This window comes from Pelodiscus sinensis, chromosome 17, assembly GCF_052426305.1.
Source record: "Pelodiscus sinensis isolate ZL-2025 chromosome 17, ASM5242630v1, whole genome shotgun sequence".
Taxonomy (NCBI): Eukaryota; Metazoa; Chordata; order Testudines; family Trionychidae; genus Pelodiscus; species Pelodiscus sinensis.
Window position 1 is genome coordinate 20364188 of NC_143068.1, and position 24562 is coordinate 20388749.

Here is a 24562-nt window from a genome sequence, read left to right on the forward strand (position 1 = left end):
CATCTAAAAGCCAGGACCAGCATTAGAGGACAGCAAGCAGGCTAATTGCCTGGGGATCCATGCCACAGGGACCCACAAAACTATATTGCTCAGGCTTCAGGCCCAAGTGGAAGGATTCAGGACCTCTAGCTTAAGAGGGCTTCAGTTTTCTGCCCTGGATCTCAACAAATCTAACATTGACCCTGCTTTGCAGATCCTCTGAAAGCTGCTTACAGCCACCCAGGGCCCTGAGCCCCTGGCTGAGAACCAGTGCTTTGGAAAATGTTCGCCCCTGTGGCATGGCCAATGCTACATGACAAGTTAATAGCAAAACTGAGAACCAAGTATAGGTATCCTAGCAGCTAGTCTTGTGCTCCAACCACTAAGTGACACTTCCTAGTGACACATTTAAGGGCAAATTTTTATAAATGAGTTAGGCTCAGCTTCCCTGTTAGGCAGGATATTGATAATAGAAACATGCAAAATATCCTCTGGATTTCTAGGGTCATAATAATCTGTGATATGAGCAAATTGATGATCTGTCTGGAATTTTCCCTAGATACTCATGATGCATTGTGCACACAGGAGACTTTGGATTTGAAAGGAACAGACACGTATTTTTTTCACTCTTCTATTACAGACATGTCAAGCTTCTTGTTAAAAATTCTGGGCACGATAGCACAATAGCCATTTTTCTCTTCTTTGTTCCTTACTTTGCACGTAGCCCTATCAAAGTCGGATAACTAGACAGTATAACAAACATCCTGCACCAAATACAGGCCCTTTGAAGTCAATGGAAGTTTTGATGTTGAGCTAGGTGGAGCCAGGCCTGGCCAAAGAGTTTGTGGGGCCCAGGGCAGCATACTGTGTTTGGCTGAGCCACATGGCTGTGCGCCGCCCATTCAGGGCTGCGAGTGAGCAGCGGGGTGGGTGGGGCCAGGAGCTGGGCAGCGCGGGGCCCAAGGCAACCACCTCACTCGCATTGCCCAAAGGCCGGGCCTAGGTGGAGCCAGGCTTTAGCCACAAGTGCAAATATTACTTCATTGCATGAAATGTATTTAGATTCTGTTGTCCGTCAAATTCTAGAGAACGTATGTTAGAGTCCTGGAAAGATCTGGTTGGTTGGATGGGTTTTAGGTTCATTTAAACTGGCATAAAATATATGCATGGGGGCAGAATCATCATTTACTTTTACATATCTAATTTTTGTGAAGAGTTTGCTCAATTAAATGACATTGACAACACTATGTGCGGGATGGTGGGAGAGCTAGGAAATACACAGATTATGGAGAGGTAAAGGAGGAATAGGTCCAGGAAGGGTTCAAACTTATTCTTTAAATTAGGGAGTGGAATTTCGTAGAGGTAATTCAATGACTGTGAGCTGAGTACCTCTTTCTAGATCTCTCTAGTTCCAGAACAAGTTCTCCATTCTGTTGTTTACAAAACTAAAAAGTCTCCCTATATTTTTTGCCAGTGCAGTTTCATGGTACTTGGCTTCTTCCTGATGATATAACTGAGTTAGTACCTCAGGAAATAGATGTGCTCGCATGTTCAAAGGATGGTTTACCAAGACAGAGGGTCTAAAGTATGGCATGTACAGAATGGTAGGATTAAGCACATAAATATGGTGGTGCACCATCTTCAGGAGCCGAGTAAAATACTTCTCTTCTATGTATAGGTACTTGAAATCCAACTGCAAAGACATTTGTGATTCTTGGACTCAATATTAGATGAGTCTTGAAAGAGCATTTTTAATTCTTTAATACTATGATTTAAAAAAATCTTTGCACTGGGTTTAAATTGGAGCCAAAGGCTTTCATAGTGAATTGAAAGGAAATCTAAAGAGATCTGATAGATTAAAAGAAACTGAATATAAAGTATGGCCATTTTATAAAAAAACAGTTTCACTTCCTATGTGGTTGAAGCAAAGATGTAATTTTCAGAAGTTCTTTGCACATAACATTACTGTTCTTTATAGATGATACAATAGTCTAACACATATGCATGTCCACCATGTAACCTAAAAGAGGCTGAGATTAGATTTGGCATATTTATATTCATGTTTCACTTGGGCCACTACAATGATAATGATTATGGAATTACTGTAAAAGGCAATGACTAGTCCTTAACCTGGCTTATTAGACACATGGACTTCCTGTGCCTCAGAAATCTCAGATCAAATTATTGGCACTGCTCGTACAGTTTAAATAAAGGTAATGTATTGGTATAAGTTTTTAACATTCCTTTTTAGATAACAGTAGTTAGGAAATGTATAAAAAAGCAAAATAGAGTGCTGGATCTGAGCAAATAAAAAGGTCAGCGGTTAAGTTCTGCCTTGTATATTATGTATGCCGAAATGTCCATTGAATAAATTAAGACACACAATGAAAGAATAGCCAATAACTGTAACATTTGGCCTTATGAAATAGGCTGAAGGTTACAATTTTTTTTCTCAAAAATGGTTTTGCAAATCTTTTTCAGAGCTGATAGATACACATCTTAGCTGGATACAAAACATTATATGAAACAGAATGACTGTGATCTTTGATCCAAGAAATCAAAGTAAAAGGTAATTGATATTTTTCTGCCTTTTCTCCAGCTGAGTGTTTTCTTAACCTTACACTTATTTAAGAAATAAATTAAAAATCATGCCACTTTTAATTTGGCTTAAAAGCTTCTTTTTTTAAAATTACTCTTGCTTCCATTTTATATACCTTGTAGATTTCCTGACATATCTGGGGTTTGGTGGGCAGGGAAGAGGCATTGGATTGTGCATGCTCTTTCTTTAAGACAACTGACATTTATATTCAGTGGCTACCCTTTGTCATTAGAATCTGCAGCTTGCTTAGATGTATCAAACTGTGTTCCTAGCAAACGCGTCACTCCACAACTGTAGGGAAAGACTGTCTACCCACTCTTATATATAGTCACTTTCCTAATGCATATTCTGCCCTTGCTTCACATGCAAAGCTCCTGGCAATGTCCAGGAAACAAGCACTGAATAAGCAGGATTTCTTACCTGCAGCATAAAGATTAGAGGGGAATTTATCCTGCAATGCAGATTAGTTTGATCTCCTTTAGCAAGGATTTTGGGTCAGTTCCTGCAGAACTTACTGTTGTAGGACTCCACCCAAGCAAGAGAGTCCTCTCATTTGCCCTGGTTTTATAGTGGCATACCTGCAATGACGTGACTAGGAATTATCTCTTATTTATATGGCTACAAGGACCTGACTCGATGCTCACCAACACTAGTGAGAGTATCTGCTTTGATTATTGGATAGGGCCCTAGATAAGAAGAAAATCGAGCTTACTTGAAATCGTGTCACATCGCTCTGATTTAAGTTGATTTAGTCTGACTTAGGTCCACTGATTAGAATGTGAGTATTGCTTGAGCAACAACTTTGTGACCCTTTGTTATCTTTTCTTTTGCTGGTGCAAGCTTTTAAATTTACATGTCAAGATGGGATTTGATTTTTTAAAAGTACTCATTTATTAAAATTGTGACTTTATCATGTGCATGCAAACTTGGGATCTAGCACTGTAAGCCCACGAAGTTAGTAATAACAGTTCTGTTACTGTGGGATGTTAACAAGCAAGAGTATGATAAAAATCCTTCTATTATTTCTAGTCAACATCCTCACTGTAAAAGTGCTAGCAAGAATCCTTTAAGGCTTCTGCTCTTTTGAATTGGCTGGACTAAATGTATACAGTTCCCACTAACTCCTGTGTTGCAATGGGTCAGTCAGGATGTTTTCTATCGTTAAACACCTCCCTCGCTCCCTTTACAGGGATTTATTACTCATCTGTAAAGAGTTGTTCTGAGCAGAAGCCTGACACAACAGAATTTTACAAATTACAGTTTTGGCCCTGTTTGGCTTATTTTTCAGAGATCCACTTTACTACAAATTTGCATGCAAACTTTTTTGCAATAAGACAGATTTAAGCTGAAAAGTCAAGGGAACATTCAGTTCTGGATCCTTTTTCTAGTGGTGTAGCCATCTGTATTTTAACCCCCCTTCTCCCCCTCCCCCCCCAGTGATGTCAGTGGAGCTATGCCAGGTCACATCAGAGGAATACCTGCCTCCCTTGTGTAATGTGGATTTGGCCTTTTGTAAAGCAACACAGACCCTTGCACTGAGGATTGAAAAGAATATGGATTCTGACATAAGGTCTTCTCTCTCTAGGCTCATAAATGCCATAGCAAATTAGCTTGTCACAAGCATTAAGGAATTCATCTTCACCTTCCCCTGTAAGGCAGGTGACTGATATTATCTCTGTTGAGCTGAGGCACAGAGAGGTAAAGTGGTTTGCCCAGGGTCATACAGGAAATCTGTGGCTGAGCTGCCAACAGCACTCAGGTCTTATGAGACCTAGTCTAACACCCTAAAATACAAGCCTTTCCTATGGATTATGGGTTCCATAATGTCAAAATCAGAGCAGATGGAATCTAGCTCCCTTGCACAGAGACCAAGTAAACCAGCCTATGCAAGGGGGCTATAGCACGTGAAGGGGCAGAATCCATTCCTCAAGAAGGGCACTAGCTGCTACTGGCCATAGCGCAATCTCTTAACAAAGGGGTTTGTGCCCACTGACTCTGTGTCGTTGCCACTATCGTCCCATGTACCCTTTGTATATGTATTGAACCATACATGTGAAAACCAGTGTTCTTGTGCCTGTAACAATCCAAGTTACGTGCTCAAGCAGCTCAAAGACACCAGCACTTCAATTCATGCCTATAATCCAAGTCAAGTACAACATGACCAGTGCAAACTGCACTCACAAAATGGAAGTTACTCTACTGAAAATGTGGCTCAATATTTGTGCATGATACAGCAAACATTTGCATATGCCAAATGGGTATCTAACAGTAAAGCCGCTGTCTCACTTTGCTCAGGTGCTTATTTGCATGTGCAAATATGCAAGGGAGGGGAGTGTTGCTGTCATGGTTTTGAAGGCCCTTGGAAAACTGGACACTAAAAGACTGACTTTAATTCAAAGAAATCAACAGTAACAGAGCTATTCTATCAGGGTACTTGAGTGAAACTTTTGCTTTTAGCCGCTGCAGGGATTTCCAATTATTAGAGCCCAAGCATTAGTTGTTAAGTGGAGTCACACAAAAGGATAAACTGCAGCAGGAATTCTGGCCTGAGAATTTCCCTGATCTGTTCAGCTGACGTCAGACATTATTTAAATGTGCATTCTTTATTATTTAATTTCCGTAAGATTTACTTATATCCTCCTAATATGGTTTGTCCTGTTTTATCAGCTCTTCTGGCTTGTTACAATGTAAGTGGCAATACACCCCGGAGCAGGCACACAACAGGCACCTTCTGATAACAGTTTATTGATTAATTAGATCATTTCTGTTTACTCCCAACCAGCGAGTAGTGCAACTGGGCTCTAAGGACTCTGAAACTGGACGAGAAAAGCTACATATGTGTCTTGTGTTAAACTGGGCAGTCCTGTTTTGCTCAGGTTTGGCTCCCATCCAGCACTGAGCCAAATCCAGATATGGTTGGGTCTGGTATCATAGACAAAGAAAACCATTTTGAATGCCAGGCCAGCACCCTAGCAGCATGACCTATGCACTGTGCATATGAGCTCATGCCAGTACATTGGAGGGGGGGGAGGGAGTAGCCTTCAAAATGGCTTCCTCCATGCAGCATGATTTCATATGCACAGTGCATGCAAGGTCATGTCGGCTGAGATAGGGCCGCCTCTTCCCAGAAGTACTGGAATGTCCGCTATTCTGCGGATGTGGCAGTTTCCACCCTATAATGGACACTTTGACTGTGGGCATGTCTACACTACAGCCCATATGTCAGCCCACATATAATAATTACCCTCCTTCTCGCCATGGTGCACATGCTCACCAGGAGCGCTTCCACTGACTAAAGAGAGACAGTGTAGGAGGACAAAGAGCCAGTGCTCTCAGCTCTGCACATCTTTCTGCCAGAACCTCAGCTATGCCAGGCGGGAGCAGAGGGCAGCCACCTTGAACTTCTCAGCTCCTCCAGGAAGGGGCAGGGCCTTGGGCAGCAGGGGCAGAGCCAGGGTACTGGGCCCTCAGCATCATCTGAATGTGCCACCTGGGGCTCTGCAGTGTGCAACATGGGGCTCTAACAGCAATTTAAAGGGCCCACTGCCACTGCTACTGCAGCAGTGGAGGTGGCAGCAACTGGAGCCCCAGGTTGCTTTGAATTGCTGGGCCCTGGAGCAATTGCCTGTCTTGCTCCTCTCCCCAGGCTGGTGGGTCTGACACAGACACTGCACCCCCCTAACTACACTGCCATGAGTTCAACGCCATCCATGAGGGTGGAGTGATGACATCAATGTGGTAGGACACTTACATCGGTGGGTCACGTCTATAGTGTGTGCACTGGCCTAATTAGGTCAATGTAAGCTGCCTTACGTTGACCTAACTGTGTAGTGTAGACCAGCCCAACTCCACCACGGAGAGAAATTCAGAGCGGAAAGTCAGATCAGAATGCAAAATTTGGGTGCATTGTCACTCCCCTTCAGCCCACTCTAGAAAGTAAGGTCACTAAGATCACGTCTTGATGTGGATTCAGATTCTCCCAAAATACTGGGGGAAGACAGATTCAATGTGAACCTGAGCTGGGAAGCTTGGATCCACTTGCTATTATTTGTTTGTATTGCAGTGGTGCTTAGGACCCCAGTTGTGGACTAGCACCCTGTTGTGCTAAGTGTTGTACAAACAGTATCGTTCTTCCTTCTCTTAAAGCTCCAGTGATGCAGCTCAGGCCCATTTATAGCTAGAAGACAGCAGCCTCTGGCTAGCTTAATTCATAGCCTTACCAACTCATTCTGACTTTCATTAGCAGTAAACATTTACAAGGCGGAGCGTTGGCTCTGCAGTCCTCAGGAACCAACAACCTCATCTGCCACAGCACAGACAAAACTCTTCCTTTGCTTACACCCGAGAAGCAGTCAAGGAAACAGTAATCAGGTTACAAAGAGGTCTGATTCATTGGGTTGCGCTGCTGTTTTTATTGTTGTACAATCACTGTTGTCCCCCGTCACCTTGGCCAACAAAATCAGCTATCAGCCTGCAATACAGAGGTGAAAGTGAAGTTGACTGTCAAATATACCCTGCAATTGCTAGATTTCAAGTGCTTCAGTACATTGCCTGCACTCTTTTGCGCCTGCCAGCTTCAGCGTTGTCTGTACTCTACCAGAGACCAGATAGTAGCCGTTCTCCTGTTGCTGTTCTCTTAGCTTGACAGCCCTGTCCCACAGATTTTTGCTTTACTTAAGTTTTATTTTTTTGGTGTAGAAACAAAAATCAGCATCCCAGATCACTTTCCCCCAGCAAGTTTAAGAAAATTAGCTTCAGTCTATTTTCCAATCAGTGTAAGTCTTTTACACGTTCCTGTTTTCACCTAAAATATTAGTCCTCCCTAGACTGAAATGACCTCTTGTCATCAGGAAGAGTGTTATGTTTGCATATGAGGTGGCTGCATGAAATCGACAGGAAATGCACATACAATATGTTTTTGATACACTGCCTGAACGAACAAACGTGTTGATAAATAAATCAGCCTGCCAGTTCAACCCACTCCTTGTTATAAAGGAAATGACCCTTTAGAGCCAGTGCCCACTTCTTTCACCTCAGTGCTATTTTTAGTAGTCAGAGGCTATGAAAAATTTCCATTGAAGATCTGCTCCTCTCATTTCCTTGGTAGAGAAAACAGGAAGTCCTTTAAGCTGAGCCTAAGTAGATTTTGCATGAAACTAGAGCAATCTCACCTCCCACTGGCTGCTCGATTGCACTGCAAAGCCTCTGAACCACAATAGATCAAATAACCTTCAGTTGTAGAGTCGTTTCTCTGAACTTGCACAAGTGGTTATGAGCAGAAGCTGACATAAGATGTGGCAAGTGGAAGTTTAAGCATGCGGAGATGGTAAAAGTTCCCTTCACTGTATAATAGTTTTTTCTGGCATGCCGCTGCTTTTCAGTAGGCGCCTCCACCAATCAAAGCGAGGTCAGGCATGTAAAAGCATATCCTGACTGGAATTAGGAAGAAGGCTACATTCTTAGCTGTACTGCCAGTGGAATTTCGGTGCACTGAGGGGTAGGAGCCCTGAATGCATTGAACTTACTACTGTTCTGTTGCATGGCGTGAGTAGAATTTAGGGAGTCCAAATCCCAGCTATAGCAGAAAGCACAGATCACTATATCCTACATGTATTTTTCCCAGAGGGTCACTATTATTGTATGAAACTCCAGTTAGTTTGTTACATTGGCACTGCACCTTTTAAGCAGTCCTTGCCCTTAAGAGGTTCATTTGCTACAGAACATTAACATATGGCACGGAATGTTTATTCTGCTGTTCAATTCATTCGCTAATTGATTAAGAAGGGGTCCATGTATTTCTATCTCTTTGTAGGCCCGCTTCGGAAAAGCATCTCCTTATTCAGATAGAGTAATTAAGCATGCACATAAGTTCTTTCCTGAACTGGTGTCTGCCATTCTGTCTCTCTGCCTCTCTTTCTTTCTGTACAGTGGCTTGGGGCAGAGGATTCATACTGTTTTAAGAGAATAAGGGTATGTCTACACTACAAAGTTAGTTCGAACTAATGGACGTTAGTTCGAACTAACTTTAACAGCCGCTACACTAGCGCTCCGCTAGTTTGAATTTAATTCGAACTAGCGGAGTGCTTAGTTCGAACTAGGAAAACCTCATTTTACGAGGATTAAGCCTAGTTCGAACTAGCTAGTTCGAATTAAGGGGTGTGTAGCCCCTTAATTCGAACTAGTGGGAGGCTAGCCCTCCCCAGGTTTTCCTGGTGGCCACTCTGGCCAACACCAGGGAAACTCTATTGCCCCCCTCCCGGCCCCAGCCAGCAGACCCTGCACCTGGCATGGATCGAGCCACCCACCTGATGCCCCCCAGCCCTCCCCCTCTTCCCGGGACCAGGGTGGCGGCTCCCGGGAGCTTGCCCGGGACCGCAAGAGGTGGGCACCCGCCTGGGCTAGTGAGGACATCGTGGACCTCGTCCACGACCTCCGCACTAGGCACAGGAAAGTGGCCGGCTAGGGCAGGAGAGCTGCCAGCCTGGCCACCCAGGAGCAGGTGTGCATGAAAATCAAGGTGGTCCACTGAGACCCCCGACCCTGAGCCCTGAGCTTACAATGGCCGTCCTGGGTCAGACCAAAGGTCCATCTAGCCCAGTAGCCTGTTTGCCGACAGCGGCCAACCCTAGGGACCCTGGAGGGGATGGACCGAAGACAGTGACCAAGCCATTTGTCTCGTGCCATCCCTCTCCAGCCTTGCACAAATCTTGGGCAGGGAGACCACTCCTACCCCCGGCTAATACCAGTCCATGGACCCAACCTCCATGACTTGATCTCACTTCCCTTTAAACTCTGTTCTAGTTGTAGCCTTCACAGCCTCCTGCAGCAAGGAGTTCCACAGGTTGACTCTTTGCTTTGTGAAGAACAACTTTCTGTTATTCGTTTGAAGCCTGCTAGCCATTCCTTTCTTTGGTGTCCTCTAGTCTTTCTTTATGGGAACTAATGAAGAACTTTTCTGTATGCACCCTCTCCACCCAACTCCTGCTTTTAGAGACCTCTATCCTGTCCCCCCTCCGTCTCCTCTTTTCTAAGCTGAAAAGTCCCAGTCTCTTTAGCCTCTCTTCATATGGGACCTGTTCCCAACCCCTGAATATTTTAGTTGCCCTACCCTCTCCCACCCTCTCTCTTCCCCTCTCCCACCTCCTTTTCCCAGTCTCCCCCAGTTTTGTTCAATAAAGACAGATTCCATTTTTGAACACAATTGTCCTTTATTTTGTACATCAAGAAGAGGGGCTAGGGAAGGGTAAGTGGAAGGAGGTGAGGGAGGAATGGGGTACGAGCCCCCGATGGGGAGGACTGGGCTGGCTCTGCGGGCTTCTGGGGGTGGAACCTCTCCTGCAGCCCCCCAATTGTCCCCTCTCCCCAGATGGCAGCCTGCGGCAAGTGCAGCCGGGCTAATGGCCGAGTGCTGTGATGTGCCCAGTGTGGGTAGTCCGGGCAATCCAAGCCAGGACTTCTTTGCAAGCAGGACACCCCTGAGAACTGTCTGTCCGGGGTGGGGATCAGGACCCTTTAAGCACAGCCCTCGGCTAGCCTGAGACAGCATCTCCACGCTCTAAGTCCTCCTCTGATGCCCTGCCGGCACTGCTTCCAGCCATCCTTAAGCCTGGTTCAGGGTCCACTTAATGTGGACATGCTAGTTCGAATTAGCAAAACGCTAATTCGAACTAGTTTTTTAGTCTGGATGCGTTAGTTCGAATTAGCTTAGTTCGAATTAACTAATTCGAACTAAGTTAGTTCGAATTAACGTTGTAGTGTAGACGTACCCTAAGTTCCAATAAAATTCAAATGGCTATTCTGAGTCCCCATACAAGAAAGCATGCCCATGGTTGTAAAAACAATTAGAGATGGGCCCATTTGGATATGGAAATGGATCTAATTCTGAATTTTCTCCCAAGATCTGGGGCAAGTAGAGAATTTGGATTTGGTGTTCTGGATTAATTGATCTGCAATGCATCTCCAGTAACTGCATGCAAAAATGAATATTGTATTTTCTATTGTGAGCATACAAGTTGCACAGTTGAAATAGGTTTGATCATAGATCTGGGCTTCTAAAGTTCTGAATGTTTGGTTATCAACAAGAATATACCAAAATTGACTGAGAAGCCCATATCTTTATAAGTGTGCACCTTATTTGCATGTGCAACTGCCATGATTCTGACAGCTTAAACTGACTCCACAAATAGCAAATTCTGGCAAAAATATGCACACACAATTGCTGTGCCAGACACAAATCAGGTATCGTCGCCTCCAAATGAGATGGCTGTTCATTGTCTCCATTTTGGCAGTGAAGATATGGCTGTAGGTTTTGCATTAGTTGTTCTGGCAGGGTCTGATGCTGCTTTGAGTAGGTATGTCTTAGTGTGTGGAGGGATTTCTGAGTTGGGAGGGTAGGGGATTCTGAATATCAGAAAAGGCAGTGGGGCTTACAGACTCACCAGGCTGACAGACAAGGCAGGAGGGCAGTTGCAGGCCTGGGACAGAAGTATGCCTGAGTGTACTGCGTGGCGTTCCAGTGGTGATTAAAAAGCCCGGGCTCAGGCCACTGCTGCTTCTGCAGTAGTATTGAATTGCTGGGCCCCTGGGCAGTTGCCTCCTTTGCCCCCTGTTGAAAGGTCTGAAAAGAGGGAATCCAGGAAAACCATTCCCCTCTTCTGGCCTTCAGACAGCTCCCCAACTGCATCAGCCTCACCATCAGAAGAAAGCTCCCCATGCACTAGGAGATAACTCAAAGCAGCATGAGACCCGGCCAGAACAACTGATACAGCAGCCGTATCAACACCTCCACAACATACCTTTCAAATCTGTAGGTGTTACATGTGCCTATTATTTGGGGGTACCTCCTGCAGTGCACTAAATGCCCCAATAAGAACTTTATGGAAATAATTTTCCAGACCTGACAAAAAGCAATTTGTAAACTTGAAAGCTTGTTTCTCTCACCAGCAGAAGTAGGTTGAATAAAAGAGACTACCTGACATCTGGGGACTGACACAGCTACAACACTGCATACTAGAATAGAACCCCAGGGTTATGAATGCAGAGTTACAAGTTGACTAGTCAATCACAGACAAATATAATACTGTTAAACGTAAGCTATTTTAAAAAGGGATTTTTTTTCTTTTGCATAGTACATTTTCAAAGCTGAATTAAGCAATACCAATGCTCAGGTGTACTTTTGAAAGCACAGTCATAAAGTTTTCTTCAGAGTTATGAGCATTTCAGAGTTATGAATGACCTCTCTTCCTGAGATGCTCATAAATCTGAGGTTCAACTGTATATGACAACACATAATGTTGTTTGGGGTTTTTGCATAGAAGAGCAAGAAGTGAGCACGCTAATACATTATGTTGCGCTTTATTATTAATCACTAGCACACAATATCAGGAGTAATAAATGCACGAAGAAGCATAGAACATTAAATTTGTACTTTTGTGGTATAAAGAAAAATATGCTGTCACAAATAGGTTAAGGTCCAATTTTCAGAAAAATATTTTTGCATATAATATACATGCACAGAATTTTCAATGCAAGCAGACAAGTTTGGCATGTGTAAAAATGCACCTCTCAAAATCTGGTACATCACTTTTATTTCATCTTGGTAAGCATGTTAATATCCACTGACTCTTTGGGACTTTTTGTCTATGAAGCAAGAAAAGAATTATTTTTGCAAGGGACATCAAATGCATGATCACAGGGTGCAAAATGCTATTCTGGTTTTATAGTTCTTGACATGTGCTGAACACTCTAGAAAAACAGCAATACATGGATGTTGTCCCAAAATGTTTACCATCTAAAGAGACAATCCAGTGACCACTTTCAAGTAGGCATAGTCCAGGATAGTAAATAGCATGCCAGTATCTAGAACTACACCCATAAGTGTTTGCAGAATCAAGCCCTAGTTTAGATATGATGCAACAAATGGAGTTAACCAGTATGGACAGGACAAAGATTAAAGCAAATAAGAGCATGTGGTTACAGAGTTAAACATGTGCACATTTTGGTGATCCAGTTAGAAACTGAGCTCTGTGCTAGGGGTTGCTTTGGCTTCCCATCACTTTAAGAACATGCTAAATCTTGTTCCCTTTTTTATTTCACAGTTAATGAAATTATCAGGAAGGAGTTTTCTGGACTCCCTGCCAGAAATCAGACGTAGAAGAAGAGAATTGTGAGACAACTTTTACTGAATCCTTCCATAACTGACCTGTTTAGATCCTTCCACTGCCCCTTCAACCTCCTGCTTCCTTAATGGCTCATCTCAAGGCACCGATTCAATGAAAGGAACAATGTATTGGCATCAAGCTGACAGCCTTGACTAAGCAACTAGCCACCTCTCTCTGTAAACATCAAAAGGACACCCTTCCTTTAGTCCAAAGATTGTATTGTTCTCATATAACATGATAGCGTCTTGCCTGCTGCAAAAATATCTGTATCATAATAATAAGGGAGAAGAAAGGCGTCACTCCAGAGCTCTGTGCTACACCAAATGGAATCATATATTAGCACTTAAATAGATGGAGATGGGAAATAAGGGTAGAAGGAGTGCCTGCATTTCATATAATATTAATAACACTTTGCATTTAAATAGCTGCATCTTTCCATCCAGATCTCAAAGCCCTTTACAAACACAGGGTACATATTCTTATTCCCAATATTATCAATGGGTGCAACTAAAGCAGTGACTTGCACAAGCCAGGCCACATCTACGCTATGGCCTTGTCTCCACTATGCCAGGGATTGATGCTGTAGCGATTGATTCACTGGCAGTTGATTTATTGCTTCTGCTTAGATGTGATAAATCGATCTCTGAGCCCTCGCCCCGTCAATGCTGGTACTCCACCAGGATGAGAAAAGTAGTCTGCGTTGACAAGAGCGCAGCCCCCACCAACCTTACTGTACGCAAGATGCCACGTTAAGAACATCGACTTCAGCTACGCTATTTGTGTGAGAAGTCACACAGATTGGAGTGATGGCGGGGGTTAGTGCAGACCGGCCATAAGGGTGCTACATTGATGGAAGATGTTTTTCCATTGCTGTAGGTAATCTACCTCTCCTAGGGACAGTAACTAGGTTGATGGAAGAATTCTTCCTTAAAACTCTATCCTAGAGGTTAGGTCAGCATCATTATGGTGCTCAGAGCATGTCGACGTTTAAAAGTAGACCAACTCTCAGTCTGATCTGGGAACAGAACCCAGATTTCCTGACTGTGTCACACCAACTGTAGTTGCCACTTAAATTCAGGACTTTCTTTGCTGTTTTTGAATCAGAGCAGATGTGCCTTTGAAGGAGAGGGATGCTTAAAGATAATTAATTTAAAAGAGCAATCAAAAATTTCTAATGTATAGCCCAATCTATTGGAGTTACAAATTTAAGCAGACTTATGCCCGTGAAAAGACTTTGTGATTGACCCAAATTAGTGGTTAGCCAATACACTGACAGTTTTTAATATTTTTATACTATAAAGTACTGCTGTTTATTTTCATGTAGAACCTATCTACAATTCATATCTGCTCTCATTTAGAAGCCACAACATTTAACCACGCAAGCTGCAGGGGAAAGTAATTACATCTAAAAGAAGACACACACTTTTACCTGTCTTTTTTTTCTTTTGCTTTGAAAAACCAGTAGCAATTTACAGAAAGGCTTAACTTCCTTAGTAGTCTAAAAAGTTAGCTATGTACGACTACTATTGCAAACACATAGTTGGAATATATTGTACTCATGAAAGCTAATCACAATAAGAAGCAGAATACAGATAATATTTGCTGTTTGCAGTTGTACAGTTAGTAAGCTTATCAAGTTTCATGCTTTTCATTTTTAGTGTGTTATTGCTTTCCTGACAAGATAAAAAAGATGTCATACATGGATAATATAAATACAGTAAGGGCTAACCATAATATTGCTGCAAATATGTAATAATCTTTTGTTAAATTAATGAAATCAATATCCTTAAGGGTGTTAGTAGGAAATTTGCCATGCTAGGGATCACTCTAGAAGGCACACTAGCTAAAGACTCAAGGGTTTCAAAGCAAAGATTGAGAGTACCCATGTCTACATGGTGACAGCATGAATTAGGTTGTAGGAAAATATTAGATCAGCAGAACATCCATAGCATGCTTTCCCAATGCTGCAAGAAAAATAAGTGCAGCTACCATCTCCTTTCGCCCAGTATAAACACAGGGTTTGGCACAACTGTTCTTCATGAGTATAGTGAAAAATATATATTTTCTGCCACTAAATTCTATCCCTTAAGCTATGGAAATCTATCTTGGAGAGAGTTAGTATATATCACAATCAAAATCTTGGGTCTTACACAACTTGGGATCTTTGGAGTATTTGAAATCAGAATTTTGCTAATGGGTAAAATCATATACCTTTTCAGAAATACTATATGTGACTATCACACAATTCTTCCAGCCACAATGTTTCACTCTGCCATTCATTTACCTAGCTACACATGCTCCATCAGTAATTAATACCTGTGCCCAATGAATTCAATAGACTTTTTTGTCATTGGCTTCCTTGGGAGCAAGCCTAGAGCTTTGCATATAATTAATTAAAAATTACCTAGATATAGTGGAATTATTTTATATTTTTCAAGAACTTTACATGGTATGTTTTTAACATGTTTAATTTTCTCTGAGACTCTATTTGAATGTATTGCTATAATGATGCCGTGTACCACAAGATATTCTAGCCCTCCTGCTCTTTTAAAGACAGATAAAGTACCAGGGATAACATCCCATTGTTTTGAATTGTCTTGGCTCTCAAGAAATTAAGTCATCTTCCACAAGTTGTTTATTTCAGCTGACTTTACTTAAACAAGTGTCCAATCCAAAGGATTCCAGTTTCACACAATTTGGGCATAGAAATATTTAAAAAGTACCATAAAAATTACTTGGCAGACTTTTCCCCATATGGACTCTCTTTTTGTTGGATTTTAATAAGCAGCACAAAGAAGTATGTGAACTAATTATTTATTGTGGTTTACACAATAAATTGGCTAGATGACATGTTCTACAAAAACACTGCAACCTATTAGGTGATAGTCTAAAAATAAAACCCCAAGAAGGGACAGGTTTTCAACAGCATTATAGAGACCAGTGCACCTCTGACTTGGATAAGTAGAGGGGTAATTGCACACACAAATCCAGTAGGAACCTTGGTTATATCAACATACAATTACCCAAATGAAATGTGAAATCAGGGTACATGTGTTCCCATTAAGCGTGACTCGATGTTTTGGCACTGCCCCGAAATTATCATTTGAGTATCCCGAATCATTTCCCCATTTTATCTATTAGACTCATCTTACCAAGAGCCATAAATGTATAAACCATACAGAAACTAACACTTTGATCCTTACAGTGGGACACCCACTGACATCTCACTGTAGGATCTGCCTGATCAATATGCTCTCTCTCAAATCTTGGTGGAAGGCTTGTTTTTATTTTTAAATCCATTGATCTTACATTTTCCTTCAAGACCTAAGCTGTGTAGGATGGGATAGTAATTTTATGGCTTCAGGGGTTCTACTGCTGCTTGCATTAAGCTGGATGAAAAGAAATGCTTTTCTTCCTAAGTTTAAGACATAGCTAATTAACTTTTAGATGTGTTTGTGTATGTTCCTATACACACATATGTTCTATAGTTGGGTTGCAGTCCTGAAACTGGCACCAAACGGACAGATCCCTGAACCTGCATGGTGTCAGCTAAAGAATCAAGGCTCTTCAAACATGTATATAATTTAGACTACATTTTAGTGGTTTTATTTACAGCTACATGACATCTGCCTATGCTACTGTATCTGCTTTTCATCATTTTATATGCAAATCATTTGATAAATAATATAGTCTTAACCAACTTCATATTTATTTCTGGAGAAAGGGAGGATCCTAACAGAGTTATGCATTTTTGTCTCTTAAAAATGTTATAGCTATGCTGAATAGGTTCAAAATACATAGTACTAAATTATTTTCTTGCTGAGCAGTGGTTTTCCAGTATTAATATTGTTACATAAATAAACATTGCTCTCTTGCTCTCTCTGAAGAAACATTTGATTCACCTTGGAAGAGTTAATAGCATTTGTGAGTAATTTGTTCTCACTTTATCTGGAAAATAGCCATATTTGCACATGAGGAAATTCTGTCTTTCCTCAGTTATCTGAATGTTTCACCACAGTGCCTTCCTGCTATTGTACCAAAGGCCCTCCAAATGTACTGAATGCAAGGTGAACAACTCTAATGCATTTTCCATCAATGTTATACCATGTTAAGTACATGGGGCTCATTGTAACTCAAAGTTCGTTTAGCTGCCTTTTATTCACCCACACTTTTCCATCATAGCTTTGACTCTAAATTACAGGATGAGCTCCTATAAACTGTTGCATCAATTATATAAATACATAAAACTAAATAATCATTCTAGATACGTAAATAATCTGAAAGAGTAATGGGGGTTGACAGCTACAAGGAAGATTTTTTTGGTCAGTTACAAATGTTGTAAGTAAGTTTGCCAGGGGAGTGATTGCTTGTGACGAGATTTGTAATGAAATATGCAGCCTGGTTTTGTTTTTCTCCATGAGAATGAGCAAAATGGAAGATCTGAACAGCAGCAGTGGATTGAAAGTGTCTATTGAAAGTGTTTTTATTGGTAGAAAGAATGTAGAAGAGCCATTTTTTGCACTTGCTTTATTTGTATCCATGTAAATATGTATTACTTCCATTCTTCCTGTAGGAATACACCATTTTCTGAATGTAGTATATTTCCAAAGACAGTACTATGTTATTCTCTATTGTATAAAAATGCTGCTGCTTGATAATATATCTAAAACAGTTCTCAAAATTAGCTAGCATGTTTTTAATATATTTTATAATCCATATCTTAAAAAATAAAAGTGTTTATGCTTTTTATCTACCCCAAATATGCAACATCTTTTGCATTAGAAATAGTATTTATAAAGGATTGTTTTGTATTTTTCCATGTGGATTAATTTCTCTATGAATTTGCTATTGAAATTTTTCCTTGTAAGAGAAATGATTTCAAGTTGGTAGTTGATAAGTATTCCAAAGACTTCACACATGTTTCTTAACACACTCTTTTTCAAAGAACTTCAATGTGACTTGTTTTCCCCTGAATTACTTTCCAAATTGTTATTTATCACAGAACAATTAATGTCTGCCTACATTTAAGATATAAAATTGAGTCAAGTACCACTTGATTTGACACATTTTCTATTCTCTGGTGGCTCAAATTAGACTTGACATTGAATGTTTGTTATTTACACAGTTTGTGCTTATGACTTAGGAGAGGTGGCTACATTGGGTTTAGAAAAAGTGGACCACAGATTTCTAAAACTCAGTTACTTATTGTTTCCTATGGAATTTGTGAGTGTTTTTGTATGGTCCATGATTTCACACATGTAATTTGAAAGCAGTTAGTTTGCCATCAGACATGAACATGGATAGACACCAATGAGCTCTTAATACAATATGAAATATCCACACCTTTGAACATTTCACATGAAGTTAGCATACCTTTCTCTTACCTGTGTGCTACTGTGTAATCCCAGTGAATGCCAGATGATAACAATTTGCTTAACCAGTATCAATCATCTTATTACAGACTATGTAAGATTTGTTTTATCTATTTTTTACAAGTTTTCCTTGTGTGTAATCTAAAGAAATAAACTGGTACCTAACCAATGCTGCAATAAAGTTTCAAAAGCAGGTGCTTGTAGCTGTGTACAATCATATAGACTGCCAATGAGGGGCAAGCAGGGACAAAGTTTATATTTTGAGTTTCCTTCTCTAACTCCCCTAAAACTGCTAGAGGATTCCAGCAATAATGATTTATACAGATGCTATGTGGAATATACTGGGTTTCCAATCAATCCATATATCTGTATTAAGTATTAAGGACTAAACTGCAATGCATATACTCAAGATGAGCAGTTGCTCATTAGTGCATGAGTAATCCAATGGGTGAAGTCAAGTATTATTCAGTGTCAGTAAGGATGGCATAATTGGGCAATAAGTAAATCAATTAAAAATAACCATTGCTGGTAATCCCCATATTCCCAGGCTTGCTGCTCAAGTCTCAGTCTCTATGTTCTGCAAACACTCAGCATTAAATGGAGACACTCAACTCATGTAAGCAAATGACTTTCAAACAGACATTTTACTGTTAAATTGCTGGCACAAAAATCTAAGTTTAAAACGTGAAGAGCGGCTTATATCCACACACATTCCTATGCAAAACATTATTAACCTCCAATTCAATGATTTTTCCTCTCTGTAAAATATTTTATATAGCTTGTACTATGATAATTTAGCAATAAATCAAAGAACAACATCTGTGGCATGTGTGTGTGTGTATTTTTAAATACCTGTATGTACAATAATTAGGCCTCATCTCGTAACTTTCACTCTTCTTAATAAGCCCAATGAGACTGCTTTAGTGCTACTCTTTAGGCAAGCTGGTTTGAGGAAGGATTTCAGAATCAGCACCATTGTTTGCAAACTAGGTATTACTCAGTGTCCCTTTGAATCAATGTCTTCTCGGTTTCTGTAGATCAGATTGCATCACATAGTAAAAAGAAACAAGAAAATCCATCCTTAGCTCTCAACAGTCATTTTCTCTTTTCCTATTAAGAACCAAACAGGCCAAATTAACAGCTGCTCTGGAGAAAATTATGGAATTGAATAAATTTAATTTCCATTTGAGCAAAGTATTCATATACACAATTTACTGTTATTGGGGATGTGCTCCATTTAATTTGTGTTCATCTAAATCCCAACTCTGCAGTTCTTTTCTGGACACACTAAAAGGTACATTTTTCAGACTGCTGTGCTGGAAGGATGCCCAGAAAACCCATTATCTCTGGGTAACAGTTGAGTTTATGCAGCATACGATTAAAGATATTTACCTTAACAAAATCAATATTATCCTTTGCATTTAAAAACAGAAAATTCAAACCATATTCAGTGCATTTGTTGGACCTAGAAGCAAATGCTTTGCTTATTCACAAATGCCTCAGAGCATGAACCATGTGGAAGTTTTTAACTCCCACTACACTGTATGAAGGCTGGGAAGCCCATAAAACAGACAAGCTTAGCCAACAAAGAAGCTGTTACTGGCCACAGGGAACATTTTATGATGAGCAAATACATTGAACACAGAATTTTAGCTGTATTCAGTGACAGAAAAATGCAAACAACTTAACCTCAAAATTCCAGTTAAGGCTGAAAATGTGAGCACCTGAGCTTAAATACATAGGTTGGGCCCAAAACAGAACCTTTCCATCTACGACAAATTTTCATTTTTAACTGTAATCCTCCTGGATTTTGTAGGTTTAAATCAGATCATTTATGCCCCTGCGCCATTATACTTTTAGTTAAATTTCTTTTGGTAGCAAAATAAGGAAATACTACGGAAGAAAGATGCGTGTTTCTAATAACATGTCAGTCTAGTGTGGTAATTTGCAAGCTCTCCTACTCCACTGTGCAAATAGTGATATATACAAGATTTAGACAAAAAACATATTTACTGCATATTAAAAGCCTCTTTCAGCCTCATAATATATAAATATATCATGATGAGTGTCTTGTTCTATAATAAATAACCTATCAGCACCATTGCATTCACTGTACTAAATTTAAATGGTTTGTCACTAAGGCCCCTGGCAAATATATTCTAGACAACCTCTTAAATCTTATTAGTTATCATGGTCCCACTCAACATGATGACAGCCTTGATAGCATGAAGATGTGAGAAAGAGAGGCTATCTTCCAGTTCACCCTGCATGGATGAGAAAAGCAGGGCATTTCATTTATTAGCAACCAAGAAACTTGTTAAGGAAAGAAAAGCCTATAGGAACCACCATAACTAAAAGTTATATCTGCTGGCACAGAAAACAGCTGAGGGTTTTAAAAAATTTTTGTGAGGGGTGAGGGTGGCTGTAAACTTTCTTTTGTAGATAAGGCATGAGTTACTGTCAAAAATATGCAACCTCCCCACTATTCAAGGGAGATGAAAGTAAATATGTTACATATCTTTGGGAAAGACACTAGTAATAAATCTGGGAATTACAGACCAATGAACCTCACTACAATACAAAATGTGCAGAAAAGCTCATTAAAAGCAGGTTTATAAGGCAACTAGAACAGTGGGAAAGATGGCTTCTTCATGTATTCTTCCTTGCAAGGCTGACATTAGGTTCATCTGAGCTTAGGGACGAAAGCTACCCAGCACACAGCTACCCACTACCCCCTAGCTGCTGTATAGTGTATTAATACCAGAAGAGATTGCATTTTGGCTGATTGCAGGGATAGGTTTTGGTTCCATCTGTTCTCTTCCCTGACCACCCACCTACAGCAGTGTCTGCTGCTGCTAACTCAGCCCCATTCGAGTTTTGTGGTCATATGATGAAAACAAATTAGCTTACCACATCCAGTACAGAAGAGATCATGCCTAAAACACGCAGGCACAATGTCAAAAGTGGGAAGGCAGTCTGAAATCTGTAACATACAAACACACACAGGTTTAAAATAATTAGAACTGGACAGCTCTGACTTTAATTTCTCTTTGCTCTGTAATGTCAATGCTAGCCATGCACGCAAAGCACATGTTTTCTCCCAGTTCTTGGGGAAACCAAGAAAGAATTTTCTTCTCCTAGGCATTCACCACCCACTGAGTGAATTAAGGTTAATTGGAAAGCCAGGCCAGTTAATGTATCTGTGTCTTTACCAGCAGCCCAAGAAAAGGATGCGCTAAATTGCCACAACCAGGGACAGCTCTGGAGCTTCTTATGCCCCAAGCTACTTGAAATTACCATGCCCCACACAGGGTCAGAGAGGAGAGATTTTGAAGGGCATGTGGGTACAAGTGTCCTTGGCAGGCCACTTTCCGCTACATGGGAGGCGAATTTGGGATTTCTGCTGCATAATCACAGGCCGAATCCTGAGGCTCTGACCCAGTTTTTACTCCAGTAGAACTTCCATTGTCTTAAATGGGAGCTTTGCCCAAATAAAGGCTGAATAAAGTCTGAGCCAGGGCCCCAGAACCTGGCTTGCCATCCACTGTCCTAAAGTCATGTATGTGTCTAATGGGGATAATTAGGAGGTGGTGTTTTTTAAAAGCACTGTGCTCTGTCTAATGCGCATGCCTGGTCTGTTACATTTGTGTATATTGAGTTCTCACTAAACTTAATGCCATCACTAGAAATGGCATGACTTACTGAGGAACAATGTGGAGTATCTGCTAGCACTGTGCCTGGCAAACTGGAGGGAGAGACAGACTAGGCTGACTCTCAGACTGGAACTCCAAGGCCAATTTTGGGTTTTAATTATTCACCACTGGTTCTTTTCTATCATAACACCACAGAAGTCTTTTGGATACAAAAGAAAGGAGAGAAATCAGTTCTTTAATCTTTAATAAGGCTCCTATTCCTTCTCGTACTAAAGTTTTTAACAGTTTCTTATGTTAAGGCTATTTCTCCACCACTGCCATGCTAACTTGATTGCTTGATGGTCTTTCCTGGTCCATCTGTCTGATTAACAGTTTATATAACTTCCATTTTTTAAAGGCTCTCGATATATAACTAAAGCACAATTAAGATGACAGCACATCAAGGGAAAAGAACTGATCACATGCTGTGGTATCAGTGCATTCCATTGCATCTCTGACAACACACATATGTAAGGGAATAAGGGGAAAGAAGAAATCCTAAAATCGGTGTACAGATTAGCCAGACCTTGGGCCCTAGAGCATAGGAGAAAGCAAGTGCTACGTTCTTGCTTACTTGCTGACTACAAATGGGTAGAGCTTAGGTTCCACAATCCCATATACTCAGTTGCAAGGGGCACTGTAATTTGTTTCTGAAATAGAATAGCAGCCAGGTACTGTAGGTCCCTTCCCCTGCTAAATAAAGAGGAAGCAATAAAGAGGAGCCTTTTGGAAGACTCTCAGAAATTCTCCTACAAACTCTTAGGCTATGTCTACACTATAAGGTTTTTGCGCAAAAAACGGCGGAGCATCCACACCTCAAGTGCGTTTTTGTGCAAGAAAATCAACAGAACAGAGAGCTTTTGCCAGTAAAGTTATTCCTCGCGCCACGAGGAATAACTCCTTTTTGCGATATGGCTCTTGCGCAAAAAGGCAGGTGTGGATGCTCTGGAGGGGTTTTTGTGCAAGAAACACCTATCAGAAAAAGCACAGATGCTCTTTCAGAGCTTTCTTGTGCAAGAATGTCCATGCAGTGTGGACACTCTCTTGCGCAAAAGCACATCACTTTTCAATACGCTTTGAGGTCTGGATGCACTTTTGTGCAAGAACTCTTCCGCAAAGGGCTTCTTGCACAAAAACCCTGCAGTGTAGACAAAGCCCTAGTGATTGCCTACAGTGTCTGCCCTCAGAGAATATAAACTTCACTGAAAACTTGTGCGGACACTTATTCCGAATTTAAGTTCTCTTAAATCTAAAATGAAATGAAACAGAATTAAGGTGATATTTATTCTGAATGATGTTTTTTCATGCAGGAGTTTAATACAGTTGAATTCTCCACTTTAAATTCACATCTTTATTTCATTCTGGTTAACTTTTCTGACTGTACCCAATAAGACAAGTCCATAATGAAGCCCCATGAGTAACTCTGGAAGGAGTCAACTATTCATTCCAGTTATTTATTTTTTTCCATTTTTATTTACTTACATTTTACACTAGTAGGAAATCTCAGAAGTTGCAACTCACATGATTTATTTGCTAAAAATGTGATGACTACAGAAATCAAAATTAACACATTAAGAAAGAAAATTATAATATTTCAGGACAATAATATTGTATGCTATCCTATTGGTTGCAGACTAGAAAAGAGTGAAATATACAGAGACGTAAGCCGGAATTTAAAATACTAGATCAGGACACACAAACTCTGGCCGCATGGGCCAGTCACAGCTGGAGTGATTGTAGCTGAAGGAGCTATAGGGAAGTGGAGCGAGCACTCACTTCACTTCTCCCATGGCTCTTGCTACTGCAGGAAGTGAGGTGGGGATATGACCACTGCTGGTGTGCAGCACCAGGTCCCCCTTGTGATACAAAAAACTGTCCTGCTCGGGGGACAGAACACCATCAGGGTAGGGAGAGGGTGGGATGATGGAGGGAAGGGATGAGGCTTAGAGCTGGTAATTGATAGGTCCCTCCCCCAGCCCACCAGGAGTCCTGGGCCAGATTGTGCAATCACTCCAGCCAGAATTGGACTATGGGCCAGGAGTTTAAGACCCCTGCTTTAGATAGGAATCCCTTTACACTTGGAACTCATTTAGATCTGCATTCAAATGGCGTGGCTGAAAATTCCATCACGGTAGAGAAGGGACAAATCTCAGAGTTCTAATAAATATAAATAGGACATACGTTAATACTGAGGTAGCCAGATGCAGACAAATGCTATGGTTCTCACAGAGTCTCCAGCACATGCACTGACTCAACACAGTTGGGCTACATCAACACTGGCATGATTTTCCGCAAATGCTTTTAACGGAAAAGTTTTTCCGTTAAAAGCATTTGCGGAAAAGAGCATCTAAATTGGCACGGACGCTTTTCCGCATAAACACTTTTTGCGGAAAAGCATCCGTGCCAATCTAGACGCGGTTTTGCGCAAGAAAGCCCTAATCGCCATTTTCGCCATCGGGGCTTTTTTGCGCAAAATAATACCGCGTTGTCTACACTGGCCCTCTTGCGCAAAAGAATTTGCGCAAGAGGGCTTTTGCTCGAACAGGAGCAGCATAACATTTCCGCAAGAACACTGACAATCTTATATGAGATCGTCAGCGTTCTTGCGGAAATTCAAGTGGCCAGTGTAGACAGCTGGCAAGTTTTTCCGCAAAAGCAGCTGCATTTGCGGAAAAACTTGCCAGTCTAGACGCAGCCTTGGTGTTTATTTGGAGGGAAAACAGATTGTTACTGATGTTTATTATTACAATCAAACCCTTC

The 24562-nt window shown here is 41.0% G+C and overlaps 1 protein-coding gene and 1 long non-coding RNA gene across 8 annotated transcripts in view; one reads left to right on the top strand and one right to left on the bottom strand.

The window, feature by feature from the left end:
• The window catches only part of NFATC2 (nuclear factor of activated T cells 2), a 147217-nt gene extending 128289 nt beyond the window's left edge, over window positions 1-18928 (top strand). For 6 of the 7 annotated variants that reach the window (XM_006129435.5, XM_006129436.5, XM_006129437.5 and 3 more), the window contains exon 10: window positions 12676-18928. In XM_006129435.5, the coding sequence (XP_006129497.1) occupies window positions 12676-12731 (56 nt within the window). In that variant the 3' untranslated portion in view covers window positions 12732-18928. Of the gene's footprint in view, window positions 1-2460; window positions 2549-12675 lie in introns of all 7 variants that reach the window. The other variant, XM_014576720.4, reaches the window with a different exon arrangement.
• LOC149523463 (uncharacterized) overlaps window positions 1-24562 on the bottom strand; it is a 153979-nt gene that overhangs the window by 56263 nt on the left and 73154 nt on the right. Inside the window, exon 2 of the long non-coding RNA XR_016347033.1 lies at window positions 21021-21093. This is a non-coding gene — a long non-coding RNA (uncharacterized LOC149523463). The remainder of the gene's footprint in view (window positions 1-21020; window positions 21094-24562) is intronic.